The sequence below is a fragment of the Entelurus aequoreus genome, linkage group LG03, assembly GCF_033978785.1.
Source record: "Entelurus aequoreus isolate RoL-2023_Sb linkage group LG03, RoL_Eaeq_v1.1, whole genome shotgun sequence".
In the NCBI taxonomy this organism is placed as follows: domain Eukaryota; kingdom Metazoa; phylum Chordata; class Actinopteri; order Syngnathiformes; family Syngnathidae; genus Entelurus; species Entelurus aequoreus.
Window position 1 is genome coordinate 16659568 of NC_084733.1, and position 12056 is coordinate 16671623.

At 38.2% G+C, this 12056-nt stretch overlaps 1 protein-coding gene across 1 annotated transcript in view; it reads right to left on the reverse strand.

The window, feature by feature from the left end:
- Positions 1-3360: 3360 nt before the first annotated feature.
- The window catches only part of ola1 (Obg-like ATPase 1), an 18912-nt gene continuing 10216 nt past the window's right edge, over positions 3361-12056 (reverse strand). Inside the window, exons 7-11 of the mRNA XM_062041369.1 lie at positions 8342-8439; positions 8131-8271; positions 7862-7958; positions 3996-4118; positions 3361-3920 (exon numbers count right to left, since the gene is read on the reverse strand). Coding sequence (XP_061897353.1) covers positions 3819-3920; positions 3996-4118; positions 7862-7958; positions 8131-8271; positions 8342-8439 — 561 coding nt within the window. The 3' untranslated portion in view covers positions 3361-3818. The remainder of the gene's footprint in view (positions 3921-3995; positions 4119-7861; positions 7959-8130; positions 8272-8341; positions 8440-12056) is intronic.

Consider the following 12056-nt stretch of genomic DNA (forward strand, 5'->3'; position numbering starts at 1 on the left):
GCCGGATTGGAATTTGTACATGAGTTTATTGTGGCAAGGTAACTATCGACCTGTTCATAAACTATTTTCTCCAATACTTTCGAAATGGAACTGAGAATAGAAACAGGTCGGTAGTTGCCAGGTTCCAATTTGCTTCCTTTTTTAAAGAGGGGAGTTACTCTTGCTATCTTAAAATCTTTTGGTACTTGGCCTTGTGTAATTGATAGGTTTATTATGTGCATGATGATCGGGGCAATGATGGAGGCAGAGTCCCTGAGGAATTTAGAGGGAATATTATCAAGGCCGGTGGCCTTGTTTGGGTGGAGCGTGCTCAATTTTTTAAACACCTCATCAGCTGTGACCATTTCTAATTTGAAATCATCGTTGGATACTCCTAGCTTTCTGTAGAAGGCTTTAATGTGTTCTACACCAAAGCGACCAGAGTGGTGGGACAGCTTGTTGACAAGAGTTGCGGCTATGCTGGTGAAAAAGGTGTTAAGTTTTTTTTATAAAACCTGCGAAACAGGCTTGTAGGATTGATATAGCCTCTGTTTTTTACTGACCTAACACACATATATATATATATATATATATATATATATATATATATATATATATATATATATATATATATATATATATATATATATATATATTATATATATATATATATATATATATATATATATATATATATATATATATATATATATATATGTATATATATGTATATATATATAGTATATATATATACATATATATATACGTATATATATATACATATATATATATATATATGTATATATATATATATATATATATGTATATATATATACGTATATATATATATGTATATATATATACGTATATATATATATGTATATATGTGTATATATATGCATATGTATATATATATGTATATATATATGTATACAGTATGTATATATATGTATATACATATATATATGTACAGTATATATATACTGTATGTATATATATATATATATATGTGTATGTATATATATGTATATATATGCATATGTATATATATATATATGTATATATATGTATATGTACAGTATATATATACTGTATGTATATATATATGTATATATACTGTATATATGTATGTATATATATATGTATATATATATATACAGTATGTATATATATGTATATATATACAGTATATATATATATGTACATGTATATATGTATATATATGTATATATATATGTACATGTATATATATACATATATATAGGTATACTGTATATATACTGTATATATATATATATGTATATATACATATATATGTGTATATATATATATATAGGTATATGTATATATGGGACGGCGTGGCGAAGTTGGTAAAGTGGCTTTTTTTCCCCAATCCCCCATCTTAGTGGTGGAAAATTACTTTTAAAAAGTAATTATAGTTTCTCGTTACTTTACCAAAAATTATTTGAATTACTCGCGTGGCGAAGTTGGTAGAGTGGCCGTGCCAGCAATCGGAAGGTTGCTGGTTACTGGGGTTCAATCCCCACCTTCTACCATCCTAGTCACGTCCGTTGTGTCCTTGGGCAAGACACTTCACCCTTTGCCTCTGATGGCTGCTGGTTAGCGCCTTGCATGGCAGCTCCCGCCATCAGTGTGTGAATGTGTGTGTGAATGGGTAAATGTGGAAATACTGTCAAAGCGCTTTGAGTACCTTGAAGGTAGAAAAGCACTACACAAGTATAACCCATTTATATATATATGTATATATATATACGTATGTATATATATATATACTGTATATACAGTATATATATATATTTATATATATATATATTTATATTCATATACAGCCATGGTCAAATGTTTACATACACTTGTAAAGAACATGATGTCATGGCTGTCTTGAGTTTCCAATCATTTCTACAACTCTTATTTTTTTGTGATAGAGTGATTGTAGCACATACTTGTTGGTCACAAAAAACATTCATGAAGTTTGGTTCTTTAATGAATTTATTATGGGTCTACTGAAAATGTGACAAAATCTGCTGGGTCAAAAGTATACATACAGCAATGTTAATATTTGGTTACATGTCCCTTGGCAAGTTTCACTGCAATAAGACACTTTTGGTAGCCATTCACAAGCTTCTGGTTGAATTTTTGACCACTCCTCTTGACAAAATTGGTGCAGTTCAGCTAAATTTGTTGGTTTACTGATATGGACTTGTTTCTTCAGCATTGTCCACACGTTTGAATCAGGACTTTGGGAAGGCCATTTTAAAACCTTAATTCTAGCCTGATTTAGCCATTCCTTTACCACTTTTGACGTGTGTTTGGGGTCATTGTCCTGTTGGAACACCCAACTGCGCCCAAGACCCAACCTCCGGGCTGATGATTTTAGGTTGTCCTGAAGAATTTGGAGGTAATCCTCCTTTTTCATTGTCCCACTTACTCTCTGTAAAGCACCAGTTCCATTGGCAGCAAACCAGACCCAGAGCATAATACTAACACCACCATGCTCGACGGTAGCAATTGCTGTTCCTGGGATTAAAGGCTTTACCTTTTCTCCTCCAAACATATTGCTGGGTATTGTGGCCAAACAGCTACATTTTTGTTTCATCTAACCACAAAACTTTCCTCCAGAAGGTCTTATCTTTGTCCATGTGATGTCAGATTAAACAAAAATTGAGCTGTAAAGACGACAAGCGCAACCCAGGCACTGAAACATGGCACCACTGGATCTTACGTGAATCTGTTCCCGGTAGTACCGGGTGGTTTCCGTCTGTGCCAGAAAGCACCGGATCCGGTGTAAATGTAGTCAAACCGGATGTATAGCGTAGCGCTTTTATTTTGAAGCCAGAAAAGTGTATAATTCCTCTGAGCAAACGTCAGTTTTGACCTGAGTAGTGACGGTCCTTCTGTAACCACTGAGGCATTGGGTGTAATACATCTTACTAATGTTGTCCAGATGATGAGTTTCCTATTTAATAATTCCCAATAGAGGTGTGACGTTTGCTGCTCAGGCCCCAACTATAAATATGTACCTAATAAATAAATATAAACTTTAAGAGCAAGTGATGGCAGACACTGTATATGGATGTAATGAAGACCCAAAAAAGGAGACAAAAATCGAAATAAAATGTGAAAACAATCCTTCAAATCGCTTGTTGTTTGCCAGAATGAGGACAACTCTTTAGAAGAAGCAAGACATTACTAATTTAAGGATGCGCAAATAATTCCATGTATTAGCTTGAAACTGCAAGATGGCTGTCAAACTAAGTTATTAACGGTCACTAAACGGTTTGTTTTTCATCACAAGAGGGAAAACATTTAGGAAAATCGAGTCACAAGAGGGAAAACATTTAGGAAAATCGAGACATTAGGGTCTTTTGTCGCATTTTATTGAAACATGCACATTGATGACAGTGACATTATTTCAAATATCCCGGCTCCCTTCCTTGGACCAAGCTGCAGTTTTCAGTCCATATTCAAAGTGGTTCCCCATTCACAATGTCTCCTTCAAAGGTGATGGTGAGACCAGAGGATGGGGGCGTCAAGTTAGAATAAAAAGCAGTGGATGATAATTCCCTTGTTGGTCTTTACAAAAACAGGTTAGGCCCTCGTGTTTTGTTTGACCTTGATTTAAAGGAATATAATGGAATAAAATTAAAATAGAACCACACTTAGCCGCAAAGACTATAACACTCCCTTTAGCAGTTGTAGATGAAAAGCTTTGATAAGATGGATTTAGTCAGTGTGTCATTGAAGAAGGGACCTCACACAAAAGCTGCATTCTGACCAACGTGACGTGTCCTTCTGGTTGTGTTCGTCTTTGGCCGTGCTTATTTCTTCTTAGGCGCGTTGGGTGTGTTGAATTTGAAGAAGATAATGTCCCCGTCCTCCACCACGTAGTTCCTGCCCAGTTGTCTGTATTTCCCCGCCGCCTTGTCCAAAGTAAGACACAAGAAGACCAGTGTTTGACAGACGGCGATCATGTGCTTTAGAACAAATAAAAATACCTTGACGGCATTTTCGTTGCCCTCTTCTTTGAAGTCCGAGTACTTCATGACTTCCGCCATGATGAAACCCTTCTCGAAGTCGGTGTGGATCTTTCCGGCTGCCTGAGGAGCTCTGCTGCCTTTCTGTTGGGTGCGAACGCCACAAAACATCAGTTCATAATATATCCCAAATCCAAAACAAGTCCTGGGGGACAATGTACCAGAGTTTGTCTAAAAAACCCAAAATATACCTTCAAACTTGCAATTATTGTTCAAAATTGTACTTTGTAACTATCAATAGCATTAAAGTGTTTCCCCCTCAGAGAAATATGAATTAAGTTAAAATGTTGCCGCAAGTGTACACAAACATTATTTTTTTACTTAACAATATTCTTTGGCAGTTTTTGTCAAACTGCCATCAGACTGTTGAACTCCATAAAATTAAAAAAAAAAAATACTTAACAGGCTACATAGTGCAATAAGCTGAATAGATCTCACAGTGCAATATTAAATATAATACCATTTTTATTACTGTTTTATAGTATGTTTTTTCAGCAATAGGTTGAGTGTAATGAGGCTTTTTCATAGTTACGTTTTATTAATAGCATTTCCAACCTCTTAAAACTTTAAATTTACATTTTAAACCTAGAGCTGGCTGATAAAACGATATCGATACATATATCGTGAAAGACACGTAATCGACATCAGTAAAAAACAGTGGTGGGCCGTCAGGGCCAGCAAGGCCTTCTCTGCTGGCCTAACATAACCAGAAATCATGATCATAATTAAAGATAAAAGTACATTTTAATTTACTTTCCCTAAATATCTAAAAGTATTCATATCCTCTTCATGTCATATTATGCTCCTTCCAGTGCCGTTGTTTTTAGGTTGGAGTTTGTATCCAATCAGAATTCAGCTAGCTTATGTTGCCATGCTGTACGAAATCTGCCCGCTGCCTTCGGAATCAACAATGCAGGCAGGGACATACAGTTGATAGACAATTGCGATAGCCAATCCGATCACGAGTTGTTGTCAGTAAAGCCTTCTAGCTGGCCTTACGCTGTGATTGGATACTCACTTGGGAGTCCCAAGTGAGTATCCAATCACAAGTTGCCAAAACAGGAAGTGGCACCGGAGCCATAGAAAGCCACAGAATACTCATCGGTACGCACAAAGAAGGAGAGCAAAATGTTGATTAGGTGGCAGATATATATTTGCAAGGCCATTTTCAAGAAGGATACTTAAGAGAAACTACATCTTGTGAGACGAGGTCGGCCGACACCGGACGCTATCTTGGCGGTGAAATGGTTTGCCCGCCACTTTCACACGAATCAACCGACTAGTACGAGCGGTACCACTGCTTATACGGCGTTGAAAGGGTGCTACAAATTGTGAGTTCAAATATATATTTTTTTATGTTTCATTTGTTTTATACAATTATTTTAATTTTGACAGTACCACGTAATTGCTCAAGCGGGTTTATCGAATGTTAAATGCGCCGAAACATAGACCGTTTTGTACACTGTTGAGGGGATTCAATGCCCAGTAGTGTGCAAGTGTCTTTCTGTATACCGGTAGTATCTCCAGCCATATGCATGTGGTGACATAAATTACGGTATTTTGAGAGTTGAAGTCGGAATAAATAGGACATCAATGAAGGCCTAGGTGAGAAACGCACGACCCGCCACTGGTAAAAAATGTGTTTGATAAAACGTTAGATTTTTTTTCCCTTCGTCGTAAGAAAAAGGAAGTTGCAAAGCAAGGTTGGTTGCATAAACAAAGGCCTTCGCTCTCTGGTAACCAAGCAAAACATGAAGTGATCACTGATCAGTGAGAGTGACACGCTAACAGCCAATCGGGTACCAAACATTATGAACTATCAAGTTTGGTTGCACCATTTTGTTGCCTCGCAGTTGACTGTTTGCATGGGGTCAGAAGAGAAACTAATAATATTTATAAATTGTCGATAAAACAGGAAACGTCACCTCGACAATATGGTAGTTGTTTGAAATTTTAAACAGGCCGTAGTCAGAACAAAGACCACACCACCTTAGCCGTGCTCACCCAGAGCACACTGCTGATCTGTAACTTCCTGAAGCTGCAGAAAATAGTTCTTTTTAGGTATCTCCATGTTTACTTTTTAACACTTTGCACTATTTTCTTACACTTCATAAAGCATTTCTTACCTATTGCATGGATTTGACTGACGTTATGTCCGGCGCACGTCCCGTCCATCGAATATGCGTAGTGCTCAAGCCAACTCTGTTCTCAATGGGTACTCGGCGCCATTTAGCCTTTCTCAAAGAAAAAATGCCCTATGCTTGTGTTGTTTTTGGCTGCACAAATCATTCAAATCACGAAAAGGACGAACATTTCTTTAGCGTTCCTCAAACAGTTAATCAGAGAGGGCGGAAGAGTGCCAGAGAAAAGCATGAAGCTCACACTCCAGTCCAAGGGAGCAGAGTCGAAGAATGCACAAATTTGCAGCGATCACTTTGTTAAAGGTTTGCTTTATATACTTTTTTCGTTTATTATTTCCCATTTAAGTATTATCTTGATTATATTTGTATTTCTTAAACACATGTTTGCTGCGAGTATCTCGAAAAGCACCAACTCGGTGAGTCTAAATAAAAGAAAGCAAATGTGAGCAAAACCTGAAAGAGTTAAGCTTTTACCAAAGGCAACAATCATAAATTAAGCTTTCAGCACATACACAATGTTGACATCTATAGTTATATTTTGATAAAAACGGAGAAAAACACTACTCGTAAACGACGCGTGCAACAGCAACAAAAAAACACGACAGGAAACGCAAAGTTAAATCATGAAATGCAACCTTACAGCCTATCTTATTCCACACTGTGTTTTTAGTCAGCTAATCTCGGTCCTTCCTCTTGTTAAGCGCGTTATGTTATTTTCTATTTATTATTGATTACTGTTCACCTTTATTGCCTATCTGTCTACTGCTGCCTTTCTTAATACTTGCCGGGACCTGAGTCCAAATTTCGTACCGTATATGTGCAAGTGTGTACGAGTATGACAAATAAAGCTCCTTGAATCCTTGATATTAATGTCCTTGACCCAGCCACACACAAATAAGTTGTAAACCTCCATGTTTTTCCAAGTTTCTATCGGTTTTGTCTTGTAAAATGGCGTCTGGAGCACTACAGTTCAATATGTCTGAGAACGCGACCAACGTTTAATCTTTGACATCACTTTACAAATCTTTTTTTGATAAAGTATAGGAATTTATTCCATTGCGTAGTTAGATTTTTTGCTCATATTTGCTTTTTGCAAGGAGGTCTAAGCATCTTTTGTACTCAGTTTGTGCACTGCTTGCTGTACAACAGCCATCTTGGCTTGGTTGACCACCACTGGTTGTCACTTTCGGGAAGAAGTCACGTGACGAAATACAAGCAATTCCTTATTTTTGCACTTTTATTCTAGGAGTTTATTTTTTGAAGTTTTGTGATTCTACAACGTTGTTTTCATCCATTGAGTGTTTTCCATGGTTGTGTTAATATTTCCTTTCCTTTCTGCCTTAATTGGTGAGGGAAATATAATAGAAAGGTTACATTTTAATCAAAATGTTTAAATTTTTCTCCTGGTTCTTATTTTCAAAAGGTCATAAAAAAAACCCAGTAATATAAAACACTTATATTGTGATACCGTTTTCAGCCATATTGCCCAGCCCTATGTGATTGGTATTGGTATCAACCGATCTCACTTATGGATGATCGGTATCTGCAGGGTAGAAGCATCTGTACTGTAGTCTTTATAACAATTTTTGCTGTAAATCCTAAGACCGCAGCCCGTTCCTGTCATATAGAAGATGTCTGACTGGTGTAAACATAGTGGATTTGTTCAATTTCTCTTAGATGACTCACCCGAACGGTCCATGCTCGCACCTCATCCGGTCCCGCTGTGAAGAAGTACTCCAATTGTAATGTTGCGTAGCCAGTCTTTATTATTTTGGTCAGGACACTAAGAGGACCAAAAAAAAAACATTCAAAGTTGTATGATGTTGGTTTAGTGTATTCAAGATTAGACTAACGTCACACGTGCATTTAATCTATTCCCACCGCCACTAATAAATTAATGAGCCACTATTACACACAACTTCCAATCCATCCAATAAGAATGCAGCGTGCCTCACCTCTGTGTCTTCTGCTCCTCACAGTATTTCTTCTGCTCCTCCTCCTCCATGTCAAACAGTTTGGACTCCAAGGCTCCGCTAAGAGGGATTACCATGGCGCCGGGGTCGTGAGCGTCAACCCACTCCTTGATTTTGGCCAACCTGAGGAGAGCAAGGAGTGATTGGAGATTCAAAACAACACACATACACACACCATTACATGCGCACGTACCACTTGTTCTTTTTTCTGATGTAATCCTTCTCCGACAGGTTGACCAGGTAGATCATTGGTTTGGATGTCAGGAAGAGGTATTTATTCAAAACCTCAATCTGGAAAGTAAAAAAAAAATACTCGGTCACAAATCCGTTGGCCGTACCAACCCAGTTAACACATAACGTTAAAATAATTGTAGCTAATGCTTAGCCCTTGGAACATGGAACATTACCATTAATGCCACATTTTAGAACTGTCTATTACTTCCATAAGTGTGTGAATGTGTGTGTGAATGGGTGAATGTGGAAATAGTGTCAAAGCGCTTTGAGCTCCTTAAAAAAGGTAGAAAAGCGCTATACAAGTACAACCCATTTACCATTTATTCAACATACATAATTATCATATTTTATGGACTATAGAGCGCACCGGCATATAAGCTGCATACAGTAAATTCTAGAATAAAATTTTCCCCTAATATTAGCCGCACTGGACTCTATGCTGCAAATATATACGCTGTGAAATTAATTATTTACACATAAATATTTTATAAATGCTTATTTATACACCTCAATTGTTTCCATACAGTGCCTGTAACACGGCAGTAAAACAGCTGGTCAAACAAAACAGAAGTCATCGTCATGGACCCACTAGCTGCAGAAGCGAGCTCTAAATCAGCTAAAAAGACTCAATAACTCCACAGTGTCGTTTTAGTGAATTTACTGAGGAATTTGTAAAACTGAAACAATACAGATAGAATGCCATTGTTCCCAATTAGGGAAGAAATCTTGCCCCAAGTGGAGGAGTTCAAGTACCTCGAAGTCTTGTTCACGAGTGAGGGAAGAGTGGATAATCAGATCGACAGGTGGATCGGTGTGGCGTCTTTTCAGTGATGCAGACACTATATCGATCCGTTGTGGTAAAGAAGGATTTGAGCCGGAAGGCAAAGCCCCCAATTTACCGGCTGATCTACGTTCCCATCGTCACCTATGGTCATGAGCTTTGGGTTATGACAAGATCACAGGTGCAAGCGGCCGAAACGAGTTTCCTCCGTCCAGTGGCGGGGCTCTCCCTTAGAGATAGGGTGAGAAGCTCTGTCATTCAGGAGGAGCTCAAAGTAAAGCCGCTGCTCCTCCACATTGAGAGGAGCCAGATGAGGTGGTTTGAGCATCTGGTCAAGATGCCACCCGGACGCCTCCCTGGGGAGGTGTTTAGGGCACGTCCGACCGGAAGGAGGCCATGGGGAAGACCCAGGACACGTTGGGAAGACTACCGGTATGTCTCCAGGCTGGCCTGGGAACGCCTCGGGATCCCGCGGGAGGAGCTGGACAAAGTGGCTGGGGAGAGGGAAGTCTGGCCTTCTCTACTTAGGCTGCTCCCCCCACGACCCAACCTCAGATAAGTGGAAGAAAATGGATGGATGAAAAAATAAAAAACTAAGAAATCACATGTACATAAGTATTCACAGCCTTTGCTTTGCAGCTCAAAAGTGAGTTCAGGTGCAACCTGTTTCAACTGATCATCCTAGAGATGTTCCTACAGCTTAATTGGAGTCCACCTGTGGTAAATTCCGTTGATTAGAAATGATTTGGAGAGGCACACAACTGTCTTAATATAAAAGGTCCGACAAATCAAGAATGAAGTCGAAGGAATTGTCTCTAGACTTGTGAGACAGGATTATCTCGATGCACAAATCTGGGGAAGTGTACAGAAAAATATATTTTGCCTTGAATATCCCAATGGGCACAGTGGCATCAATCATCTATAAATGGAGGAAATTTGGAACCACCAGGACTCTTCCGAGAACTGGCCGGCCTAAACTGAGCAATCGGGAGAGAAGGGCCCTAGTATGGGAGGTGACCAAGAACCCGATGGTCACTCTGTCAGAGCTACAGTATTCCTCTGCAGCGATCCACCAATCAGGCATGTATGGTTGAATAGCCAGACGGAAACCATTCCTTAGTAAAAAACAAATAACAGCTTGCCTGGAGCTGCACCTGAAAGACTTTCAGACCATAAGAAACAAAATTCTCTGGTCTGATGAGACAAAGATAGAATTCTTTGCCATTAATGTCACGCGTCATGTTTGGAGGAAACCAGGCCCAGCTCATCACCAGAACAATGCCATTCCTATAATGAAGCATGATTGTGGCAGCATTATGCTGTGGGGATGTTTTTCGTAGCGGCAGGAACTGGGAAACAAGTCAGGATAGAAGGAAAGATGAATGCAACACTATACAGAGACATCCTGGATGAAAAACTCAGACTGGGGCAACGGTTCATTTTTTAGCAGGACAACAACCCTAAGCACAGAGCCAAGATATTAAAAGGAATGGCTTCAGGACAACTCTGTAAATGTCCTTGAGTGGCCCAACCAGAGCCCAGACATGAATCCAATTAAACATTTTTGGAGAGATCTGAAGATGGCTGTGCACCTACGCTTCCCATCCAACCTGATGGAGCTTGAGAGGTGCTGCAAAGAGGAATAGGCAAAGAGGATTGAGCGAAACTGCCCAAAGAAAGGTGTGCCAAGCTTATGGCATCATATTCAAATAGACTTGAGTCTGTAATAGCAGCCAAAAGTGCATCAACTAAGTATTGAGCAAAGGCTGTGAATACTTATGTACATGTAATTTCTTAGTTTTTATTTTTAATACATTTTTTAAAAAGAACAATGAAAATGTTAACATTGTCATTAGTGGGTATTGTGTGTAAAATTTTGAGGACAAAAAGGTATTTATTGCATTTTGGAATAAGGCTTTAACATCACAAAATGTACAAAAAGTAAAGCGCTGTGAATACTTTCCGAATGCATTGTATATGCCAAATAATATTTTGTGATTAGGCCTGGGCAATATAGCCTAAAAATAAAATCCCTTTTTTTTCACCAAAAATTAGATTTACGATTTTTTTCAGATTTTCCCCCCTACTTTTTAAAGAACTAATTGAATACAAATGACAGAGATAATTCAAAACGGGTTTTTCTTTGATTTGATCAAAAACTAGTATATTGAAATGACACTGCATACACTGCATCTTACTTTTAGCAAAATTATTGTTCTTCTTAGACCAGATATAAATTTGACTCTTTATGAAATAATTTTCAAAGAACTAAAGAGTCTTGAATAAAATACTTCCGTCAACAAAAATGTAACATTGCATGCAAATAAATAACTATCTCCAACATTAGGATTATTAGTGAAAACTTTAAACTTCAGTCTTGAATAGAATACATCTGTAAATAAAATGTAGTATTATACATTGTATGCAAATAAATAAAGTAAAATTTTGAGAAGTCTATAGTTTCAGTAAGTCAGTAGATAAACACAGGCTTTTTTCCCCCAATCCCCCATCTTAGTGGTGGAAAATTACTTTTAAAAAGTAATTATAGTTTCTCATTACTTTACCAAAAATTATTTGAATTACTCGCGTGGCGAAGTTGGTAGAGTGGCCGTGCCAGCAATCGGAAGGTTGCTGGTTACTGGGGTTCAATCCCCACCTTCTACCATCCTAGTCACGTCCGTTGTGTCCTTGGGCAAGACACTTCACCCTTGCTCCTGGTGGCTGCTGGTTAGCGCCTTGCATGGCAGCTCCCGCCATCAGTGTGTGAATGTGTGTGTGAATGGGTGAATGTGGAAATACTGTCAAAGCGCTTTGAGTACCTTGAAGGTAGAAAAGCGCTATACAAGTATAACCCATTTATCATTTATTTATTATTTGAATTACTAAGGAAAGT